Source organism: Anomaloglossus baeobatrachus, chromosome 8, assembly GCF_048569485.1.
Source record: "Anomaloglossus baeobatrachus isolate aAnoBae1 chromosome 8, aAnoBae1.hap1, whole genome shotgun sequence".
NCBI classification, from domain to species: domain Eukaryota; kingdom Metazoa; phylum Chordata; class Amphibia; order Anura; family Aromobatidae; genus Anomaloglossus; species Anomaloglossus baeobatrachus.
Genome location: NC_134360.1, coordinates 104,230,442 through 104,255,790, shown reverse-complemented (window position 1 = coordinate 104,255,790; position 25,349 = coordinate 104,230,442). Strand labels below are relative to the sequence as shown.

General features: G+C 50.3%; 1 protein-coding gene across 2 annotated transcripts in view; it reads right to left on the bottom strand.

Moving 5' to 3' along the window:
* Window positions 1-25,349, bottom strand: part of PICK1 (protein interacting with PRKCA 1) — a 129,124-nt gene that overhangs the window by 6,409 nt on the left and 97,366 nt on the right. For both annotated transcript variants that reach the window (XM_075321938.1, XM_075321939.1), the window contains exon 11: window positions 707-757. In XM_075321938.1, coding sequence (XP_075178053.1) covers window positions 707-757 — 51 coding nt within the window. The remainder of the gene's footprint in view (window positions 1-706; window positions 758-25,349) is intronic.

Sequence of the window (25,349 nt, the reverse complement as noted above, 5' to 3'; positions counted from 1 at the left end):
GCATTCATTGCCCTATCTCTCCTGACCCTTGTTTGGTTATCATGTCTCTGACTTGAAAAAAGGAGTCTTTGTACCTCAGAATGCATAGTTAATTGAGAGTTTCCAATAAAATCCTCGACTTTACTACGATCACCTCAAGTGGACATATTGTGCCCAAGACTCAATCCGAAAACCCAGGGTTGAGGCTGCATTATTATCCCACCCTACCATTATTGGCGATGTGCCCATCGCACAACCTTTCAGGGAGAGTTTTGAAGTCGCCTTTATTTTCACCTTTCAAGTACATTATCACTCTGTTTGCACTCTCGTTTTTTGCATGAGTATTTGCTAGTCTCCAGTAGGATTGGGAAGCACCAGTCGAGGGCTGAGACAGACGAGTCTTGTCAGGCTGTCAATCAACGTGAAGGGGAGTTATTACAGCTCTCTCACTGTATATCAAGCAGCGAGTTTAACAGTTCCCTACATAGTCTCAAAGCCTGAAAGTCAGCGGCTACAGAGAGAACATAACTTCATTTTCGCATGTAGCCGATGCTCCAGAAAGCTGGCTACATGGGATTTAAATGCTATTTACCTGCAGTTTACTACTATAGCTGCAGGTAAATAGCATTTTTTTTTGGAAATAACAGGTTTCCTGTAAAGTTTTCTAAAACCATTTAATTTAGTGCTTAAATGACTGCACATTCAGAATGGTATTCATCATACTTACTATGCTGCTGTACTCTTCATCATCCATTTCCTTTACTTTCAGACAGTAGGACTGGAAAACATTGAATTGAGTATTACTATAAGCAAATTCTATGATAAATTTAGTAACAGAAAATCCAGCAATCAATTTATGCAAACCCATAAAATATTACATTTTTTACTATGTATGTTACTAGATAGCCAATATATTGATGTCAGAATTGGCATTACTGACGTATTAAATTCTATTATTACAATATTCGTAATAGATCATCTGGGTTCCCAAATTCAATCCACATCAGACACTTAACCCCTTCTTGACCATGGCAATTTTGTAGTTGCGCTTTCATTTAATCCTTTTCTTCCAAGAGCCATAATATGAAAATCTATCACCAGGAAAAAAGTGGTCAGTTTTTCCTCTTATTTTTTTCCTGTTCTTTCACCGAGTATTCTATCGTTTTCATTTTTAAAATTCATCCATATGGTTCCAGAGAGTGGTTTTTATTTAGCATGCCCAATATGCTAATTGCTTATAGTCAGCACCAAGAACCACTGCCATATAGTAATGCAGCGCAGGCTAAAAGCTTGTCCCCAGAGAATCCTTTGAGCACCTCTTCTTTTGTAAAGACCATAAAAAGTAGCACTAAATAAAAACCTCAATATGTCGATCCGTATGGCAGATTTAAAAAGGTGAATCAGGCAAAATACTCAGGGGAGCAGCAGAAACCGACTACTTTTGACCTATTGACAAGTTCTCTTAAAGTTATCCACCCTGTAGGTCTATTTTGCTAGGCTGAAACCAATTGGAGAAAGCAAACTTGACAGAAGTAATGATGGTAAAGCCTTTGCTCTATAAAATCCATGAGCATCGTTTGAAGTAGAAAAAAAAAAGTCGATTTAGCTTTCAAGGAGAAGAAGTGACAAGGATATCTTGACCAGCACCAATACGTTAGGGTGTGAATTGGGGAGGAAATGGCTTTCTAAATTGGGCCTTTAGCCTAAATCCTAGATTGCATAACTTATTCAGAAAAAAACACCACATATTCATATCATAGTGATGTCAACCAGCATGTTACTGAGGGTTTAAAAACCTTAAAAGGAAGAGTGGATTCTGGAAAAACAATTCCAGTAAAAACAAGTGCCAAGAAGTGTAGGTCAGTAGATTTACCAAGTGGAACGTCTGCCTAAGCTGTGCAAACCCAGAGCGAGAAGAAGAACTAGGATTCTTTCTGCTAAAGATGTGTTGTAAAATAGGATCAGAAATAAAAATCAAATGCAATGTTAAAGGCGTGGTCCAAAGGCTGAAGAAATTTTTATCTAAGTACCTATATATTTATTGTCCTAGTCTAAACTAATTTCTAATATGTTACATTTAAAATTCCCCAAGTAGACTAACTGCTACTGATTTTTTTTCTCCTACTTCCTGTATGATGGCACTTCGTTTGAGTACTCCAGTGCATGCTGGGATATTCAAACAAAGCATCATCAGGGGGCAAGTGCTGCTGTCATTGCCGCAGCCTCTGCTCCCTCACTGAAACAAGAGAGTCATCAGTGACGCTCGTTTCAGGGACTGATCTGGTCTCTGCGCACTGTCATTGTGCACAATGATGGCACGCTCTGTATTGCCGCCTCAGATCCAGCATCACGAATGACGATTTGTTTCATAGAGGGGGCAGGGGCTGCGACACCGACAGCAGCCTTTGCCCCCTGATGATGCTTTGTTCGAGTGACACAGCATGCACTGAGATTCTCAAACAAAGCGTCGTCAGAACGGAAGTAGGAAGAAAAAAAATCAATAGCAGCTAGTGTATTTAGAGAATGGTAATGTAGTATATTAGACATTAATTTAGATTATGGCAATAAATAGGGATTTAGACATTTCTTCTGTTAAGGACAGCCTTTCTATCAAATACTTAAAGGGAACCAATCACCAGGATTTTCGTATATAACCTAAAGCCAGTGCTATACTGGCACTGAAGATAGTAAAACTCTTTTCTTTATTTTCACAGGTCTACGCGTTTCAAGGACATATCCGTCCTCTTCCTCAGGACAAATGTGCAGAGAATACTATAGATAGTATTCTCTGCACATTTGTCCTGAGGAAGAGGACGGATATGTCCTTGAAACGTGTAGACCTGAGAAAATAAAGAAAAGAGTTTTACTATCTTAACCTGGACTCCTGTGGTTTGTCGCGGTATTCAAAACCTGCTTTTCTCCTGCTGTTTGAAACTACTTCTTGCTGCGGGACCGCTGCCTTCCACGTTATTTACATGCTTTCAAAGGGGTTGTGACTGACACAACCCTACCAGGTGAGTGTTCTTTCTGACATTCACCACCATTTGTCATACCAGGTATGACCCTATTGCGCCTTCTCTTTCCACAGCTTTTTCGTGCATACTGGCACTGAGGCTGATTCTCTACATAGTGGTCAGCTAGGATGTATAGGTTTTGAAATCCAAGAAAAAGGGAATTTTGTTTACTTACCGTAAATTCCTTTTCTTCTAGCTCCTATTGGGAGACCCAGACAATTGGGTGTATAGCTTCTGCCTCTGGAGGCCACACAAAGTATTACACTTTTAAAAAAGTGTAACCCCTCCCCTCTCCTATACACCCTCCCGTGGACCACGGGCTCCTCAGTTTTGGTGCAAAAGCAGGAAGGAGAAAACTTATAAATTGGTCTAGGGTAAATTCAATCCGAAGGATGTTCGGAGAACTGAAGACCATGAACCATAAGAACAATTCAACATGAACAACATGTGTACACAAAAGAACAATTAGCCCAAAGGGCACAGGGGCGGGTGCTGGGTCTCCCAATAGGAGCTAGAAGAAAAGGAATTTACGGTAAGTAAACAAAATTCCCTTTTTCTTTGTCGCTCCATTGGGAGACCCAGACAATTGGGACGTCCAAGAGCAGTCCCTGGGTGGGTAAAAGAATACCTCAATCGAAAGAGCCGAAAAACGGCCCCCTCTTACAGGTGGGCAACCGCCGCCTGAAGGACTCGACTGGCGTCTGCCGAAGCATAGGTATGGACTTGATAGTGCTTCGTGAAAGTGTGCAGACTAGACCACGTAGCTGCCTGACACACCTGCTGAGTCGTCGCCCGGTGCCGCAAAGCCCAGGACACACCTACAGCTCTGGTAGAATGGGCTTTCAACCCTGAAGGAAGTGGAAGCCCAGAAGAACGGTAAAACTCGAGAATCGGTTCCTTGATCCACCGAGCCAAGGTTGACTTGGAGGCCTGAGAGCCCTTGCGCTGGCCAGCGACAAGGACAAAGAGCGCATCTGAACGGCGCAGGGGCGCCGTGCGAGACACGTAGAACCGGAGTGCTCTCACTAGATCCAAAGAGTGCAAATCCTTTTCACACTGGTGAATTGGATTAGGGCAAAAGGAAGGCAAGGAGATATCCTGATTTAGATGAAAAGGGGATACCACCTTAGGGAGAAATTCCGGGACGGACGGAAAACCACCTTATCCTGGTGAAAAACCAGGAAGGGAGCTTTGCATGACAGCGCTGCAAGCTCAGACACTCTCCGAAGAGACGTGACTGCCACTAGGAAGGCCACCTTCTGCGAAAGACGGGAGAGAGAGACATCCTGCAGTGGCTCAAAAGGCGGCTTTCGAAGAGCCGTCAGGACCCTGTTAAGGTCCCAAGGTTCCAACGGACGTTTGTAAGGTGGGACCATGTGGCAGACCCCCTGCAGGAACGTGCGGACCTGCGGAAGCCTGGCTAGACGCTTTTGAAAAAAGACGGAGAGCGCCGACACTTGGCCCTTGATAGAGCCGAGGGACAAACCCTTGTCCACTCCAGATTGAAGGAATGAAAGGAATGTGGGTAAGGCAAACGGCCATGGAGAAAAACCGTTAGCAGTGCACCAGGATAGGAAGATTTGCCAAGACCTATAATAGATCTTGGCGGACGTTGGCTTCCTGGCCTGTCTCATGGTGGCAATGACATCCTGAGATAACCCTGAAGACGCTAGGAGCCAGGACTCAATGGCCACACAGTCAGGTTGAGGGCCACAGAATTCAGATGGAAAAACGGACCTTGTGACAGCAAGTCTGGGCGGTCTGGAAGTGCCCACGGTTGACCCACCGTGAGATGCCACAGATCCGGATACCACGACCGCCTCGGCCAGTCTGGAGCGACGAGAATGGCGCGACGGCAGTCGGACCTGATCTTGCGTAGTACTCTGGGCAGCATTGCCAGAGGGGGAAACACATACGGCAGACGGAACTGCGACCAATCCTGCACTAACGCGTCCGCCGCCAGAGCTCTGTGATCCTGAGACCGTGCCATGAAGGCCGGGACCTTGTTGTTGTGCCGTGACGCCATGAGATCGACGTCCGGCGTTCCCCAGCGGCGACAGATCTCCCGAAACACGTCTGGGTGAAGAGACCATTCCCCCGCGTCCATGCCCTGACGACTGAGAAAATCTGCTTCCCAGTTTTCTACGCCCGGGATGTGAACTGCGGAGATGGTGGAGCCTGTGTCTTCCACCCACTGCAGAATCCGCCGGACTTCCTGGAAGGCCAGACGACTGCGAGTGCCGCCTTGGTGATTGATGTAGGCGACGGCAGTGGCGTTGTCCGACTGGATTCAGATCTGCCTGCCCTCCAGCCACCGATGGAAAGCCAATAGGGCTAGATATACTGCCCTTATCTCCAAAATATTGATCTGAAGGGACGATTCTATCGGAGTCCAGGTTCCTTGAGCCCTGTGGTGGAGAAAAACCGCTCCCCAACCTGACAGGCTCGCGTCCGTGGTGACCACAGCCCAGGTTGGGGGTAGGAATGATCTTCCTCCCGACAGAGATGTGGGTAGGAGCCACCAGTGAAGTGATGTTTTGGTCGCGAGGGAAGAGAGACGTTCTTGTCGAGGGAAGCCGCACTCTTGTCCCATTTGCGGATAATATCCCATTGGAGTGGCCGTAGATGAAATTGTGCAAACGGCACTGCCTCCATAGCTGCCACCATCTTCCCCAGGAAGTGCATGAGGCGCCTTAAGGGGTGTGATTGACTCCGAAGAAGTGATTGCACCCCTGCCTGCAGAGAAAGCTGTTTGTCCCGCGGTAGCTTGACTAACGCTGGCTGTGTGTGAAACTCCATCCCAAGGAAAGTCAGTGATTGGGTTGGTGTCAACTTGGATTTCGGGAAGTTGATGATCCACCCGAACTGCTGGAGAGTCGCCAGAGCGACGGTAAGGCTTTGTTGACACGCAACCCGAGAAGGGGCCCTGACTAGGAGATCGTCCAAGTAGAGGGATCACCGAGTGGCCCTGAGAGTGCAGGACCGCCACGACGGATGCCATGACTTTGGTGAAAACCCGTGGGGCTGTCGCCAGGCCTAAGGGCAATGCGACGAACTGGAGGTGTTCGTCCCCAATGGCGAAACGCAGGAAACGTTGATGTTCGGTTGCGATCGGCACATGGAGATAAGCATTCTTGATGTCGATCGATGCCAGGAAGTCTCCTTGTGACAACGAGGCGATGACTGAGCGGAGAGATTCCATCCGAAACCGTCTGGTTCTCACATGTCTGTTGAGTAGCTTGAGGTCCAGAACGGGACGGAATGACCCGTCCTTTTTGGGCACTATGAACAAGTTGGAGTAAAAGCTGCGACCACGTTCCTGAGGGGGAACGGGGATCACAACACCTTCTGACTTCAGAGCGTCCACTGCCTGAAAAAGTGCATCGGCCTGAGCGGGGGGCGGGGAGGTTCTGAAGAAACGAGCCGCAGGACGTGAGTTGAACTCTATCCTGTAACCCTGAGACAGAATGTCTCTCACCCATCGGTCTTGAACATGTGGCCACCAGGCGTCTCCAAAGTGGGAGAGCCTGCCACCGACCGAGGATGCGGCTAGGGGAGGCTGAGTCATGAGGAGGCCGTCTTGGAGGCAGTGCCTCCTGCGGCCTTTTGGGGGCGTGACTTGGACCGCCACGCATAGGAGTTCCTCTGGCCTTTCTCCGGCCTGTTGGACGAGGAGGATTGTAGCTTGGCGGAGGGACGAAAGGACCGAAACCTTGATTGTATTTTTCGTTGCGGAGGCCTCTTAGGTCTGGACTGGGGTAAGGAGGATTCCTTTCCCTTGGATTCCTTAATAATCTCATCCAATCATTCGCCAAATAAACGGTCGCCAGAAAAAGGCAGACCAGTTAAGAACCTTTTGGAAGCCGAGTCTGCTTTCCATTCGCGCAGCCACATGGCCCTGCGGACTGCCACGGAGTTAGCGGATGCTACAGCCGTCCGGCTAGCGGAGTCCAGGACGGCGTTCATGGCGTAGGACGAAAAGGCAGATGCCTGGGAAGTCAAAAGACGAAACATGCGGAGCAGAATTCCGTGTGACAGCATTAATCTCAGCCAGACAAGCAGAGATCGCTTGGAGAGCCCACATAGCGGCAAAGGCCGGGGCGAAAGACGCGCCCGTGGCCTCATAGATGGACTTCACCAAGAGCTCTATCTGTCTGTCAGTGGCATCCTTCAGGGATGAGCCATCTGCAACAGACACAACGGATCTAGCAGCCAATTTGGAGACTGGCGGATCCACCTTGGGAGAGTGAGACCAGCCCTTAACAACTTCAGATGGAAAGGGATAACGCGTGTCAGTATGCCGTTTAGCAAAGCGCTTGTCCGGGACCGCCCTGGGCTTCTGGACAGCATCCCTGAAGTTAGAGTGATCAAAAAACGTATTTCGCGTACGCTTGGGGAACCGAAACTGGTGTTTCTCCTGCTGAGAAGCCGACTCCTCCACAGGAGGAGGCGGGGGAGAGAGATCCAACACCTGGTTGATGGATGAGATAAGATCATTTACTAAGGCATCCCCCTCAGGTGTATCAAGGTTAAGGGCGAAGTCAGGGTCAGAGCCCTGAGCTCCCACATCCGCCTCGTCTTCCTGAGAGTCCTCCGAGCAGCGTGAGGAAGACGGGGAAGAGTCCCAGCGAGACCGCTTTGCCGGTCTGGGACTGCGGTCCGGGCAGGAGTCCTCCGCCTGAGACCTAGGGGCCAACCTGGGAGCGTGCTGCGGCGCGGACCGAGAGGGGCCTGGAGGAGACAAGCTAACAGGAACCGGGGCCTGTGAAGGGTCCGGTCTGGATTGCAATGCCTCCAGGAGCTTAGAAGACCATTTGTCCAAAGACTGTGCCATGGATTGAGAAAGGGACTGAGAGAGTTTCTCAGCAAAAGAGGCCAACCCCTGTGACTCTGTCCCTGCATGTTCAGGGGGAGCAGGGGGGTCTACCTGAGCCGAGGGGCCCACCAGTGCCCGAGGCTCCGGCTGAGCAAGCGTGGCAGGAGTCGAACACTGCTCACAGTGAGGGTACGTGGATCCCGCAGGCAACATAGCCCCACAAGAGGTACAGGCCGCGAAAAAAACCTGTGCCTTAGCAGTTTTGCTCCTTGTGGACGACATGCTGTTGTCTCCTAGGAGAGTGACCAACTGAGGGTATATAGGGACCAAGGTATACGGACTAACCGAACAGATACATATATATATATTTATATAATAGATATATATATCTATACCGGCACCCCAGGGGGGCCAGCACCGGGTGACCGGTGTGGCTTACCGACCGCTAACGAGCGGAGTGTGTCCTCCAGATTCCCTGCCTTGGATCCCCCGGAGCTGCAGAGCTGTTCACTGAGAAGCATCCACCGGCAGAATGCCAGAAAATGGCCGCCGGAGCTCTCAGGGGAGGAGTGGAGCCGAGGGCGGCGCCAGCCAAGAGCGGGAATCTGGGGTCCCCACAGTGGTCAGTGAGGGGGGAGGAAGACATGCAGGATGCTCCAGCCCTCACATCCGACGTCATGCCGGAGAACCCGCCCTTACCCCTGACAGGCAGGCCCGGGGGCGGGATTTTTGCGACTAGGCCGCGGTGAAGCCGGGGACTAAATTTGAGGCCGCGCCCGACAAGCAGGCACGGTCGGCGCGGAAGTCCACCGGCCTCCTCAGTTTTAAAACTACCGCGGCTCCCGGGAAGAAGGTGCGCTCTCTGTACGATCCCCGACAGGGATACAGCGTACCTTCAAGTTGCAGGGCCCGGTCCCTGGGGTTGAAGAGGCTCTGGTCCGGCAGGTTCCCTCAGGGGCTGCGGATGGAGCACGGTCCCAGCAAATGGAAGACCGCTCAGGATCCCACTTCTCCCAGAGCCGCTAAGGGATGGTGAAGGAGACGGCATGTGGCTCCAGCCTCTGTACCCGCAATGGGTACCTCAACCTTAACAACACCGCCGACATAGTGGGGTGAGAAAAGAACATGCCGGGGACCCCGTGGGGGTCCTCTTTTCTTCCAACCGACATAAATAAGTCTGAGAATTCATGAGTGGATGTGTGCCTCCTTCCACACAAAGCATAAAACTGAGGAGCCCGTGGTCCACGGGAGGGTGTATAGGCAGAGGGGAGGGGTTACACTTTTTAAAGTGTAATACTTTGTGTGGCCTCCAGAGGCAGAAGCTATACACCCAATTGTCTGGGTCTCCCAATGGAGCGACAAAGAAAGTAAAGTTAATAAAATCATCAGCTTCCTGAGTGACAGCAGCAAAGGAGCAGATAATATCTGGGGGTATTCATAGTTATCCCCTCCCCCTGTTAGAATTAGCATATGTATTATACCATCGATTTACTTTTACTTGCATGACCTGTGGTGAGGTCATACCCATGTGACCAGCTGGTATCAGCTTTGACATCCATGACATTTGCCTCTCCTTGTGTTCTTAAATCCCTACAGGAACAAGCGATTCAGCAAGGAACAGAGTATGAGATGCAGGGAGCCAGCTGACTGAGGAAGTTCTGTAGACAAAGGGCAGTAAGCTTTCTGTGCCATGAGCTCTCTACTCAGTGATGGCCCCGGTAACCCATGGACTAATACATGTGACGAGGACCGTTATAAGTGTGTTGGTGGACAAGGTATGGGTGGCACCAGTGCTCAGTACCCAGGTGACCAGACACACCCAGTCTTGTAAGACGTGTGCCTAATACAAGGTAGAAAAACTGTAAAGACCTTGCAGAAACATACCCCTCATCTGCTCTACTGCTTCAGAGATTGCAGATTAGTCATATAAACCTACACGTGGTTTGTATGAGTTTGTACGTGTTGTGTGAATTTCTTTACAGGCTTGCTCTGAAAACTATCCAGTACGAAAAACGTTACTGCTGACAAACTCATGATGCTAGTGGTATGTAAAAATGGAGTTCCGAAAAGTGGTAAAAGTACATATTCTATAGCAGATGTCATTATAGAGATTAGAGTTGAGCGAGGTTCGAGGTTCGCCAATTTCATGTTCGAGTGATTTTGGGGGGTGCTCGAGATCGAACTCGAATGCAAGCTTTTTGCTAAAAGCTCGATAGCTCGAGTTACGTTCAAGAACGGTTCGATCAGCAAAAAGCCTAGCTAGTTACTAGCTGGCTTTTCACTGTAATAGTGTGAGTTACTGTGATTCACGCTATTAAGAAATTTCAGCGTATAGTGTGCGGGGGGGACGCGGTTTAGATCTGTGGTGCTGAGAGAATGCCGATCGCCTTTTTTTTTCCCTAAGCGCGCGTGCAGTGGGGCGGACCAGGATATCAGCCAATCACAGACACACACACACACACAGCTAAGTGGATTTTTGCCAGACAAGCAAGGGCATGTGTCATAGGCTGTGAATGTTGCATGTCCTTGCCTTATAAAATACTGCCATTTTCCCTGTTGCCGCCATCATCTGCCTTCTGCGTGTGGGTGACAGTCACCGCTCACGCTGCTGCCGCCGATCCTGCTGTGTGCGCTATAGACATAGTGCAAGCTACACAGCGCTGTAGGGATTAGGGACTGCTGGTTATTTCAGCCCTTTTCAGGGCTGATTTCCAGGCATTCATAGCCATAGCTGCTAGGCACGTCCGTGCAAACGCTGTGTACAGCTTTAGATAACAGCGTGCACCTCAGCTCAGGGAATTCCTTGCTGCATTTCATCATTAGGAGGGATAGAAAGTGAAGCTTCCTTTCCTGTTCTGGTACCCACAGAACCCGGGCACTGTACCCACCTGCCCAGTTTTGCCACGCTATTTTATTTACACAAAGAGCTGACACTTTCTGCCATCCTAAAAATGTCTGGAATACTAAATTAGTGTTCCTTTCCTGTCCACTGACCCACAGAACCCGGGCACTGTACCCACCTGCCCAGTTTTGCCACGCTATTTTATTTGCACAAAGAGCTGACACTTTCTGCCATCCTAAAAGTGTTTGGAATACTAAGTTAGTGTTCCTTTCCTGTCCTGGTACCCACAGAACCCGGGCACTGTACTCACCTGCCCAGTTTTGCCACGCTATTCTAATTGCAAATTGTGCTGCCACTGTTAGGGCCATACTAAAATTGTCTGGGATAGTCAGTGTTGTTTCTTCAGCTGTCAATAAAGCTAGACCACCTCTGCAATCTACACCACCTCTCCATTTTTGCTACCACATTTTAAGTATCCAATCTTGTCGCTAAGAAAATGAGTGGCAAAAGGACAGATGCTGGTGGAAAGGGGAACAGGCGTGTTGGAAAAGGAAAAAACGTTTGTGTCCATGGGGAAAGTGGGAAAGCAACATTCACATCTGCTGAAGATAGGCCATCTTCCAGCAAAAGTAAGATGTCTACTACTTTCCGTGGACGATCTGATGGGCTCCCTTTTTTACGGAACCGAACAACTTTAACAAAGAAAGATGATGCACAAAAAAGGACATGCTTGAATGGATCTCAAGTGCTCCAACAAGTGGCCTCTCCTCCACCTCAACTTCAACATCCAAAAAACAACAGTCCTCTGAGTTGTCATCCCAATCGCACTTGCTTTCTCTCAGCTCTCAAGTCTCCACCCGCCCTGCAGAGTATGGTGCAACAGAGATGGCTGAGTCTGCACAGCTGTTCAGTCACAGTATAGCCTGGAAATCTAAGGTCTGCTCCCAAGCTACAGTGAGTACAGACCAGGAAATGGTCTACAGTGATGCCCAGAAGCTTTGTGAGTCAGATTCAGGCTCTGATGAGCAAGTTTCTGAGCATAATGTAGACCCCCATTCCCAAACTGTAACACCTGTTGGTGGAGACAATGAGGAACATACTGATGACAATGAGACGCAGATACCAGATTGGGATGACAACTTAACTATTCAGTCAGGGCAGGAAGAGGTTAGGTCTGATGGTTAGGGGAGTGCAAACGCAACGCTTGATGATGAAGTTCTAGATCCCACTTACTGTCAACCCACAGTCAAGCACTCGAGGAGGTCACCAGAGGCGGTGGAGGAGGATGCAACTGACGAAGTTACATTGCGCCTTCCTGGACAGAGTCGGAGTACTGGAAGCACGTTAACAACTGCATCCTCAGCCACCACTCTGTTTCTGAGCACAAGTCGGGGTGGCTCTGCAGGTCGCATGTCCTCTAAACCTTGCCTAGCCTGGTTCTTTTTTGACCTTGCAAAGGATCTCCCAAATCATGTGATCTGTAAAATTTGTCGGCAATCTATAAGTAGAGGCCAAAACCTCACCAGTTTGACAACTTCTTCCATGAATCGTCGCATGAATAACAAGCATAAGTCCCAGTGAGAAGCTCACTGTGCTACAATGCGGCCTAGCGGAGCGGGCCAACCACCGCCTGCCCCTTCCAGTGCATCTGCATGCTCTTCATCTTCTATGACTGTGGGGACAGCTGTCAGACCTGTTCTTCCACGCAGACCTTCAACCACTTTAACCGCAACAACCAGTTTGCTTGGCAGGTCATCAGTTGGTTTGGAAGGGGAAACAAGTGCTGGTGTACAGCTCTCTCAGACATCGAGAGCACCAACTTTGGATGAAGGCAACATCATGTCTCCGCCTGCACTTTCCTCACAGACCTGCAGTTTTCCAGGGACACCCTACTCACCACCGTCTCCACACAGCAGCCAGATCTCGGTCCTTCAGATGTGGACAAATAAACATGGATTTTTGTGGACTCACCGTAAAATCGTTTTCTCTTAGCCATCATTGGGGGACACAGGACCATGGGTGTTATGCTGCCGATCCATAGGAGGACACTAAGTAGATGCAAAAGCATAGCTCCTCCTCTGCAGTATACACCCCCTGGCCGGGCCAGGCAACCTCAGTTTTAGTACACGAGCAGTAGGAGAAAAAAACAGTAAAAACGTCTCAACAGAGGAACATGAGAAAAGAAGAGTCATAACCAAATAAGGTACTGAGAGAACCAAGGCCCAACAGGGCAACAGGGTGGGTGCTGTGTCCCCCAATGATGGCTAAGAGAAAACGATTTACGGTGAGTACACAAAAATCCGTTTTTCTCTTACGCCTCATTGGGGGACACAGGACCATGGGATGTCCTAAAGCAGTCCATGGGTGGGTAAACAATAAACAACGCAACCCAAGGACTAGGAACCAGTCCCAGGTAGCCAGGAGCGCCTACTGTGATAGGTACTCCACTATCGTTTGCAGAATTTTCCTACCTAGGTTCGCCTCAGCCGAAGCCTGGGTATGGATTCAGTAATGCTTTGAAACCGTATGTAGGCAAGACCAGATCGCAGCCTTACACCTCTGTTCCACTGAAGGCTGATGCCTAATGGCCTAATGGCCCAAGAGGCGCCAACTGCTCGAGTGGAATGAGTCCACAGCCCACTAGGAATGGGCTTAAGTTGCAAGCGGTAAACTTCCTGGATCGCAGAGCGAATCCAGCAAGACAGCTGCCTGTCCTTTCTTAGGCCTTTCAGGAATGACGAACAAGGAGTCTATGTTCCTAAAGGGGCTGTCCTGGGTACGTAATATCTGAGAGCCCTCACAAGATGAAACCTTTCCACCCTATGGACTGGGTGTGGACAAAAAGGAAGTCAGAACAATGTCCTCGTTCATATGAAACGGGGAAATAACCATCGGAAGAAAATCCGGAAGGGGGCGTAGAACCACCTTGTCCTGATGAAAGATCAGAAAGGGTTCGTGGCAAGAGTGATGCCAGTTCCGAAACTTGTCTGATGGACGTAATCGCCACTAAGAATGTTACCTTCCAGGAGAGAAGAGCAAGAGAAGATTCCTTAAGAGGTTCAAAAGGGGACCTCTGGATACCGTCCAAAACGAGATTGAGGTCCCATGGGTCCAGCGACCATTTATACAGGGAAACTAGATGGGAAACACCCTTGAGGAAAGTCTTGACTTGCGGATTGCAAGCTAGGCGGTATTGATAGAATATTGAGAGAGATGAAACCTGCCCCTTAAGGGAGCTGAGGGCCAACCCCTTTTGCAACCTGACTGCAAAAAAAAAAAAATAAAAATCAAGAATTGTGGGGATCGCCAGAGGCATAGGTTGGACATTAGATTCCCTGCACTGGGAAAGGAACATTTTCCACGTACGGCGGTAAATATGGGATGAAGGCCGGCTTTTGGGTACTGTACATGGTGGAGATGACCGCAGGAGAGAATCTCCCTCTTTTTAAAGTTCAGGTCTCAATGGCCAGGCCGTCAGCTTCAGGGCTCTGGAGTTCTGATGGGAAATGGGCCCTTGGGTCAGCAAGTCTGGGATGCTTACGAGGCGCCATGAGCAATTGTACTAATTCAGCATACCAGGCGCACCTGGGCTAGTCCGGTGCTATTAGTATCACCGGGACTCCTTCTGCCTTGATCTTCCTGAATACTCGCGGCAGCAGGGGCAGAGGCGAAAAACATGTAAGTTGGACGGAAACGACTTCAGGAGACTAGAGCATCCGCGCCAATGGACTGTGGGTCACGTGACCTGACTAAGAACGCGGGTACCTTTGCGTTCAACCTTGAGGCCATTAGATTATTATTATTATTTATTCATAGAGCACCATTAATTCCACGTCTGGTGTACTCCAGTGAGTGCAGATGTGTGGGAACACTTCTGGGTGGAGAAACCACTCTCCGGCGGCCAGGCCTTGGCGACTTAGAAGGTCCGCCACCCAGTTCTCTACTCCCGGTATGTGTAACGCTGAAAACATAGACCCCCGTCGATTCGGTCCAGGTGAGGATCCTGAGGACCTCGAGATAAGCTGTCTTGCTGCTGGTACCTCCCTGCTGATTGACATATGCCACAGCTGTTGCATTGTCCAATTGGACCCGAATCAAACGACCTGCTAGCAGAAGGGGGGGGATGACCTGAGCGCGAGAAGATCGCGCTGATTTTCAGGATGATTTCTGGGAAGGGAAGACTCCTGGGGTATCCAACGTCCCGAAGCAGTGTGTAGCCAGTACGCTGCTCCCCAGACTAAGAGGCTGGCGTCCGTGGTCAGGAGTAGCCAGTCCACTTGAGGGAGCAAAACTCCTTCTCGATATGGAAGAGGACTGAAGCCACCAGTAAAGCGCATACCTGACTGAAGGTGTCAGGTGAAAAGTTCGTCCAAGGAAAAGGGGCTCTTGTCCCAGGCAGCTAGAAGCGCAAGCTGCAGTGGGCGGTGGTGTGGCTAAGCGAGCAGCACTGCCTCTATAGCCGCCGCTATCCTACCAAGCACTCTCATACTGAATCGTATGAAGTGACAGGAGTACGTAGAGGGCAGTGTACCGCTTGTTGTAGAGCGGTCGCCTTGACTTGAGGGAGAAATATCAAGCCCCGAAGTGTGTCCAGGGACATGCCCAGGGAGATGACGGATTTTGACGCGACCGGGGATGATTTGACTGGAGTCAGAAGCCGCCCTAAGCGGGATAGAGTGCCCACAGAGATCTGCACGCTGGTTGAGCCCTTGATGAGGAGGTCATCCAAGCAAGGCAGAACAGCCACTCACCTGGCGTGAAGGGCACTCATGGCGGCCGCCATGACCTTAGTTAAGACCCTTGGTGCAGTGGCAGAGCCGAGGGTAGCGCCACAAATGAAAAAAAGAAGTCCTGAACCACGAAGCGGAGGAACTTTGGTGAGCTGGAGCGATGGGTATGTGCAGGTACGCGTCCCTAAAGCTAGGGAGGCAAGGAATTCTCCTTCGACGATAAAGGTAATAATGGACCCTAGGAAGTCCATTCTGAATCTCCTTACGTGCACATGTTTGCTCAGGTGTTAAAGGTCCAGGATGGGACGAACTGACCCATCTTTTTTTTTCGGCGACCACGATAGGTTGGAATAGCCTTGAACCTCTCGCCGTCCGGAACAGGTACCATCACCCCCGCCGTTTGGAGGGAGCGGATTGCTGAGAGGAGAAGGCCTTGTGGTGTTTTGGAGCGTTTGGGGGGTGTTTGAGAGAAAAGACTGACCAGGGGATCGGGTCCAGAATTCAATGTGGTAACCGGAAGACACAAGGTATCACACCCATTTGTGGTCTGAGGCGGCGGCCCAGATGGAGAGGGACGAGACTTCTCGGTCTTTGTCTAGACTGCCAGGACGAGGTGGACTCGGGGAGGGCTGAGAAGGTCGGGCTCTGCGAGTCTAGTAAAAAACATCCTGGGCTAGAGTTGGGGGAGGGAGGTACTCTTTTCCTCCCGTGGCGTCAGACAAAAAAAGAGCCTGTCCAGACGATCGGCAAACCATCGGTCTGGAAAGGAGTACTGTGAGAGGCTTCTTAGAGACCGAGTCCACTCTCCATTATCGGAACCAGAGGGCCTTACGGATGGCTATGGTATTTGAGGCGGCAATAACTGCGCAGGTAGCAGCGCCGAGGGAGGCCTGCATGAGGTACTCTGCCGCCGCAGCAATGTGAACAGTTACATCTGTGAGGGTCTGAGGGAAACTGGTAGTCCAGGTGCCTGTGCGACCCACACGGAAGGGGAGAGGGACCCGCGAGCTCGAGGCAGAGTGATTGAGTTGCTCCACTCTCTGTCTGTCGGGTCCTTGAAGGAGGATCCATCAAGTAAAAGACAGGAGGGTCTTTCAGGCAGGAGGAAGCCGGGTGAGGGTCCACCGAGGCCGGATCGGGCCAGCCCTTAGAGACAGCTAAGCCAAAGGGGTACTGGGAATCCATGAGTTTACGGATACCGAAGCGGCATCAAAAATCTCTTTTTTTTATTTTTTGAGGTTTCTTCACCCTTTTAAAGGAGACCGCAGGGTCAGTAGTAGTGGATGGGAGATCTTCCACATGCAGAGTTTTGGTGGATTGCTGCAATAAGGGAGTCCATCGGAGCTTGATCGCTCGGGGAGGTTGAAACCAAGGAATCATCCCGGTACAAACATCATTCCCCTTCCTCCGGCTCCTCAGAGACCGCGGGAACATGTGGGAGAACCCCATCTGTGTACCCCAGAGGGAGAACCATGGGGGTCATGCCCTTTTTCTGATCTGCAACTGGTGAAGCAGAGGGCTGATTCTTATCAGAAGGACCCTCTATAGAGGTGTCGTCAGGCTGCGTTCTGTCCAGGGGCCCCGAGGGGTGTAGGACGATGTTGCATAGCCAGCACCAGGTTCTGGGAACTGTGTCCATTCTGGGGGACTGGGAGCCGTAGGCTCTGGGCTGGCAGCGGTTGCTGCGGTGGTGGCGGGGGGGGGGGGGGAGCTACAAAGGCACCGGACTCACAGAAGGAAGAGGTGCTATCATCCCCTAGTAGCTCAGCGTGGCAGGATACATTAATAGTCTTATAGTTGTTGCTGTAGTTGTGCAGGGCATAAAACATGTGACTGCAGCCCCTGGCTGATCAGCCACAAACTCTGATTGTAATGAGGGAGCAATGCTCTGCAGAGTTAATATGCAAGTGAGGCTATAACTCATCCAGAACCCTGATGACCCCTTCCCCCTCCTGCGTCACAGTTCCTGTGGGAAGGAGGAAGCCAGCTCTGAGAGACGCCCACAGGCTCTGATCACAACAAGAGGGAGCAATGCTCTGCAGCAATGCTCTGCAGATCCTTGTGAGGAGGGTTACGCGCGCTTTCGTGAGGGAGCGTGGCTTATCGAGTGTCGTAGGGGGCAGGGCTTAGCTCTGACAAGAAGGCATGAGAAAATATAATACATAAAAAAATGGTGGGAAGGGACTCCCCTTCCCCCCTCCAGCCCTGTACAACAATGGTGGACAGAAAAACCTCTATAAGTGTACCGCAGCTGAGGGTGCACTTAGTCCAGGGAGTTGTCCCCTCCCCCCACCACAGGTGGAATGCTATGCAGGTGTCTGCAATCACAGCCCATGTGCATCCAGTCAGTGTGACCTTTGCTCCAATTTCCTGTCAGGGAACCAAATCACAGCCCAGGTGCATCCAGTCAGTGTGACCTTTGCTCCAGTTTCCTGTCAGGGAGCCAGTGTGCAGATTCTGACGCCTGCTGTGCCCGGTCATAGAACGTGTATCAACTCAGAGCCTGCCAGAGGGACTGAGGAATGCTCTGTGGCTCTGGAAAAATCGGAATTCTCTCACCTCAGCTCCTGTGGAGATGGCAGTCTGGTCACGCTGGTGCGGAGCGAATATCAACTCAGAGCCTGCAAGAGGAACTGAGGAAGTTTTTCATCTGCTCTGGGCTCTGGAAAATCAGTGCCATGAGACCTGTCGTCCAGTGAGTAACAGCCCAGGATCCAGCGTCGCAGGAGGTGGTACGGGGAGGCAACACTCCGCGTTCCCGCCTGTTGATGGTTTTGGGAAATCGGTCCCCGAAGGAACCGTTGCCCTCTAAAAACAAAAAATTCTTGCTGCAGTAGTCTGCAGAGATGTGCCTCCTATAGACACTAAGCTAAAACTGAGGTTGCCTGGCCCGGCCAGGGGGTGTATACTGCAGAGGAGGAGCTATGCTTTTGCATCTACTTAGTGTCCTCCTATGGATAGGCAGCATAACACCCTGTGTCCCCCAATGAGGCGTCAGAGAAAAGGCCATTTCCTCCGAGCCATGACAAAGCTAAGAGGTTGACTTTATCCCTCTGTAAGCTCTTGGCTACAGAAATGCTGCCTTTCCGCCTGGTGGACACAGAGGATTTTCGAGACCTTATGTCTGTCGCAGTGCCCCAGTACCAGATTCCCAGTCGCCACTACTTTTCCAAGAAAGGTGGGCCTGTGCTACACCAGCATGTCGCACACAACATCACCGCTTCCTTGAGAAACTCTGTGTGTGACAGGGTGCATTTCACCACCGATACTTGGACCAGTAAGCATGCATGGACAGGGGCGTTACATGTCGCTGACTGGGCACTGGGTAACTATGGTGATAGATGGAGAAGGGTCTGCTGAACAAGTCTTGCCGTCCCCACGACTTGTGCGTCAATCCTCTGTATGTCGAAATTCCTCCACTGCTTCTGCCTCCTCAACCTCGTCTGGGTCCTCCACCTCCGCCCCAAGCCTGCCTGCTCAGGCCACTCGTGTTGTAACTGCGCACAAGGAATCCCGTACACCTCCTTACTATGCTGGCAGCAGAGCTCAACGGCATCAGGCGGTCTTTACCTTGAAATGTCTTGGAAATAAGAGTCACACAGCTGAGGAGTTGTGGTCATCTCTTGCAAGCGAGTTTCGTAAATGGTTGTCTCCACTCAACCTTAAGCCAGGAAAGGCCGTGTGCGACAATGCTGCAAACCTGTGTGCGGCTCTACGCCGGGGCAAGGTGACACACATGCCTTGTATGGCTCACGTGTTGAACCTTGTAGTCCAGCAATTTTCAACCCACTATCCCGGCCTAGATGGGCTTCTGCACAGGGCACAGTCACTCTCTGCTCACTTCGCCGTTCAACCGCCGCAGCTGACCAACTTGCATCGCTACATGAGTCTTTCGGTCTGCCGGTTCATCGCCTGAAATGCGATGTGTCGACACGCTGGAATTCGACTCTCCACATGTTACAGCGACTGTGGCAGCACCGCCGAGCCCTGGTGCAATACGTTAGGACGTATAGCCTGGGCCAACGAGATGCAGAGGTGGGGCAGAGCACGCTGCTGGAGTGGTATCAGATCAAGGACCTATGCACCCTTCTGCACAGTTTCGACATAACGACGAATATGTTTAGCGCTGACAATGCCATTATCAGCATGACAATTCCAGTCATTTACATGCTGGAGCACACGCTAAACACTATTCAGAGTCAGGGGGTGGGACAAGAGGAAGGGGAGGAAGTACAGGAGGATTCATATGCGCAAGGGATACCAACATCTACAAGGTCCAGACATTCAGCATCACCAAAGCGGCAGGCATGGGACGGTGGGGAAGAGGGATTAACAAGGGCGCATGGTAGCAGCCAAAATGTTGAGGAAGGTGCAGGAGACCATGAAGAAATGGAGGACGAACTCTCGATGGACATGGAAGACTCAGCAGATGAGGGAGACATTGGTCAAATTTCGGTTGAACGAGGTTGGGGGGAGATGTCAGAGGAAGAGAGCACGGTTATCATCTCGCCGCCACAAACACAGCGAGGACTTGGTCCGCATGGATGCGCAAGACACATAAGCGCCTTCTGGCTGCACTACCTACAACATGATCCTCGGACTGTCAAAATTAAAAGTGATGATAACTACTGGGTTGCCACACTATTAGATCCCCGGTACAAGTCCAACTTTGGTGAAATAATTCCAGCCATAGAAAGGGACGCACATATGCAGGAGTATCAGCAGAAGCTGTTACTCAATCTTAGTTCGGCTTTTCCACCAAACGCCAGTGGTGCACGGAGTGAATCTCCCAGTTGTCACTTGCCAAGCATGGGACTGTCTCATCATTATCAGTCAAACCGTACCAGCAACACCGTATCTGGTGCTGGTACCAGCAATTTTATGGAATAGTTTCATAATTTTTTTAGACCATCCAATGCAAGGCCACAAGAGACCAGAAGCCTGACACTTAAGCGGGCTTTACACGCTGCGACATCGCTAATGCGGAGTCGTTGGGGTCACGGAATTCGTGACGCACATCCGGCCGCATTAGCGATGCCGTTGCGTGTGACACCGATAAGCAATTTTGCATCATTGCAAAAACGTGCAAAATCGCTAATCGGCGACATGGGGGTCCATTCTCAAATCTCGTTACTGCAGCAGTAACGAGGTTGTTCCTCGTTCCTGCGGCAGCACACATCGCTGCGTGTGACGCCGCAGGAACGAGGAAGCTCTCCTTACCTGCCTCCCGGCCGCTATGAGGAAGGAAGGAGGTGGGCGGGATGTTACGTCCCGCTCAGCTCCGCCCCTCCGCTGCTATTGGGCGGCGGTTCAGACGTCGCTGTGACACCGCACGGACCGCCCCCTTAGAAAGGAGGCGGCTCGCCCGCCACAGCGACGTCGCCGGACAGGTATGTATGTGTGACGGCTGTTGTGCGACACGGGCAGCGATTTGCCCGTGTCGCGCAACAGATGGGGGCGGGTACCCACACTAGCGATATCGGGACCGATATCGCAGTGTGTAAAGTAGCCTATAGTCAACGGCTGGAGAGGATGATACAGCAGTATCTCCAAATGAACATCGATGCCATGATTTTGAAACTGGAGCCTTGCTCATTTTGGGCTTCAAATCTTGAAAAATGGCCTGAGCTCGCCACTTATGCCTTGGAGATCTTGTCGTGTCCCGCAGCCAGCATTGTCTCTGAATGTGTCTTCAGTGCTGCTGGGTGTGTGCTGACAGATAAGCGCACGCGTCTATCCAGTGACAATGTGGACAGACTAACGTTCATCAAGATGAACAAGGCATGGATCCGCAAGGACTTTACTACCCCTGTGTCATCCTGGGGAGAGTAAAGGCTGGCGTATTTTGGAATGTGTTTGATGCAAATGTACCTGTCCAGTTTGCAACAGGGGCACAAGTGATGCCATTGAAGGGATGTCTGTGTGGCCCAATTTTTTGAAAAAAGGGAGACTCTACTTGGAGTCCCCTTGCTGTGTTTTTAAAAATGAGCAAGTCATGGTTCAGAAAGGACTTTGCTACCTACCCCGGTGTCATCCTGGGGACAGTTAAGGCTGGCGTATTTTTGAATGTGCTTGATGCAAATCTGTCAAGTTTGCAAATGGGGCACAAGTGATGCCACTGAAGGGGTGTCTGTGGGGCCCAATTTTTGGAAAAAAGGGAGACTCTGCTTGGAGTCCCCTTGCTGTGTTTTACATAATTTTAGAAGGGCATGCCGTGCCTATATCTGTGTCTCCTCCTCTTTTTCCTCGTCCAGCTGTTTTGTTTTCGCATGAGTATTTGTCCTTGTCACTTTCCCATGTGTTTGTGTTGTCTTGGGAGTTGTTTGTCACCTTTTGGACACCTTTGAAGGTGTTTTCTATGTGTTTTTATGTGTTTGTGATTGCCTCCCATTGTTTTCAATGGGGTTCGAGAGGTTCATCGAACGGCTCGCCGAACCGAACTCGAACGCGTTCTTTGTTCGACGAACCGAACTTGAGCCTCTAGAGGCTCGCTCATCTCTAAGGCTATGTGCGCACGTGTGCGTCATTCATGCAGTTACGCTGCGCTTTGTAGCGCAGTGTAACTGCATGCGTCCTGCGTCCCCTGCACAATCTATGGAGATTGTGCAGGGGCCGTGCGCACGTGGCATATTAGAACGCAGCGCTTCGGCTGCTGCCCGAATCGCTGCGTTCTAAGAAGTGACATGTCACTTCTTCCGTGCGCTTTGCCGGCAGCCCCTGCTCTATCTATGGCAGGAGCTGCAGGCAGAGCGCACGTTCTCGCCGGCACCATGCGCTTCAGAACGCAGCTTTTCAGCTGCGCTCTGAAGCGCACCTTTTCGGTGCGGTGCAGAGCGCACACGTGCGCACATAGCCTAATAGAGATCTTACAGTATTTGGGGATTATCAGCTTTCCACACTCCTTACCCTCCACAAAGCTGTGGGAAAATGGAAAGGCTGAATGGAACATCAAAATGTAACAATCCATAAGATAATGGTGGACGCTGGCAAATCATGTAACAAATGCTTGTTTTCCTTTCCTTTATAAATAACTCTCCGTGTAAGAGATTTTTTGGTTTAGCACCTAGAACGTGATTATATTTCCCACAGATACTACAGATACAGCATGATATCCTGACCAGTGATGTATGAGCCTTATACAACTGCTTATACAATATGATAGACATGTGTATTCTCCAATTTCAGATCCTAAGGCTATGTGCACACGTTGCGTTTTTTCCAGCGCAGAAAAAAAACGCACCCTCTGGCAGAGGGGAGAATTGTAAACAATGCGTTTTGGGGAAAAACGCATCAAAAACGCATGCGTTTTTGACCACATGATCCAGTGGCAGTGCCACAGTACATCCAGTACACAGTGCCAGCCTTCCTGCAGAGATGTGAGTGTTGTCCATGGGAGAACGCAGCTGCCCATGACCACGATTTGGGTTAAGGCTGCTGTGGAGCTCTATGCTACCTGCAGAGAACACTCTTGTCTCCGCAGCATAAATTGACTTGCTGAGGCTCGAGAAGCCACGCCGCAGGTCAGTTTATGCTGCGGAGAAGAGAAGCACAGTGGGCACGGGATTTCTAAAAATCCTTCCACTGTGCTTCTACTGCACAACGCAGCGTTATGGCGCAGGGAAAACATTCTGCGCCCATAACGCTGCAAACCCTGATTGTGGGCACACAGCCTAAAATGTGTCAATGGATGTCAAACATATATATAACGTCCCACCCCCCCCTGCATATTCTAAGCTGGCGCCCTTTAGTGCCTTTCATGTGGCACTAAAGGGTGCCTAGCCTTGTATTTAGCCCAAAAAAAAATAATTAAAATAAATGACGTGGGGTCCCCCCTATTTTTGATAGCGAGTCAGGGTAAAGCAGACAGCTGTAGCCTGCAAACCACAGCTGACAGCTTCATCTTGTCTGGTGATCAATTTGGAGGGCTCCCCAAGCTGTTATTTTTTTTTATTTATAAATAATTAAAAAAAAACAACAAAAAACGTGGGTCCCCCCCAAATTAGATCACCAGCCAAGGTGAAGCTGACAGCTGGGGTCTGGTATTCTCAGGATGGGAAGAGCCATGGTTATTGGACTCTTCCCAGCCTAAAAATAGCAGGCCACAGCCGCCCCAGAAGTGGCGCATCTATTAGATGCGCCAATCCTGGCGCTTCGCCCCAACTCATCCCGCGCCCTGGTGCGGTGGCAAACGGGGTAATATATGGGGTTCATACCAGATGTGTAATGTCACCTGGCATCAAGCCCAGCAATTAGTGATGTCACGGCGTCTATTTGATACCAGACATAACTAATTGACAGTAATAGCAAAAAAAATTGACAACCAATAAAAAATTTATTTGAAAAAACACTCCCCAAAAACATATCCTCTTTCACCAATTTATTGAAAAGAAAACAAATTGGGTCCGCAGTATCCATTTTTGACGTCCCACGTCGCCTCTGGACCTTCTAGAATATGGGGGGCACGCTCAGGGAACGTGTCCCCCATTTTCTAGTAGTGCAGACCCTCCATTTGAGGAGAGTGGGTGCAAAGAATCTGCTCCCACTCTCCCCGGGTCACAGCTGCACAGTGCCGAGCAGCAGCAGCCAGCACAGCTCACACTGAACACAGGAAGCTGTCAGCTGCTCGGCACATGTGACCGGCGCGCACTGTGAAGGAGGGGGCCGCGGGGGATCAGCGCTGTGACAGGTACGGGGGTTACCGGGGGACACCGGGGGGAATAGGGGGTGACCTAGCAGGGCCTGGGGTGCAGTTTTCTGTCGCATGTGTTATTGCACATGCGACAGGAGTACGGCGGCCGGTGCGCTGCTGTGCGCGCGGTCATGTTGGATTTTCGGGAGGGGGGTCGGGGCGGGCACTTTGGCGACACCGGGGGCTTTCCTGAACTTAGAAAACCTCTTGACCTCACTTCCAGGTAAATGCCTGCGTTCTGTATGCCGACAAAGCCCGCGGACCGCAACAAAAATGCAGCGAACTATGGTGTAGCTGTGTTCTGACCCGCATCATTGATTTCAATGGGGGGAGAACGCAGCCACAACGCACAAAAGAAGTGACATGCTGCTTTTCTTTCCGCACCGATTTTTGGCATCCAAAACGCTGCGTTTAGAAACGCAGCGTGTGCACTGATTTTCGGCTTTCTCATACACTTTGCTGGGAAAGCTGAACGCATGCAATTTGCCACTGAAACACTGCGGTTCTAAACGCAGCGTTTCCGCGGTAAAAAACGCAACGTGTGCACACAGCCTAAATCAGTGGCAGGAGCACATAGTCTCAAGCCAGGAGACTAGGTGATCCTAAAAAGACGAGAGCCATGAGCCAAGGTAAGATGGGTCGATTCAGCTTTTCTCAACCACAGCAACTTCCATGAAGCTTGAGGGAAACCCCCATCTGGACACAACAGCCTCTTGAAAGAGTCATCATACCAAAATAATGAGGGTCACAACACATACAGTGCTGGATTATCTCACATAGGACCTTATTGAAAATTTCTAGATTGGGGATGATACACCGGAAATAACCAAGATAAGGGAACAATCGGTACAGGAACATTACACAAATAAGGACTCATGGTGGGAAAAACATTATCTGACCTGAACCAAACTATTAGTTTAAGGGTTTACGTGACTTTTTAAGGAAAACACACACCTGTATATAACTGGTATTGTCTTATTTGTTGGTATTTGAAGCCGTAAAAGTGGTACTCTGTGTTACTGAAGGTAATCTGATCCATGTGTAAGCGAAATCTTGTTAAAGGCCTCCTGGTGGTAGATTATGGACCCGAGAGAAGAAGAGATCCATTAGGGTACCGCCACACTAAACGACTTACCAGTGATCCCGACAATGATTCGCCTGTTAGGGATCGCTGGTAAGTTGCTGGTGAGATGTCACACAGTCAGACCTTACCAACGACTCAGTAACGATACAGGTCGCAGTGGCGACCTGTATAACGATCTCTGCTGCCATTGGGACT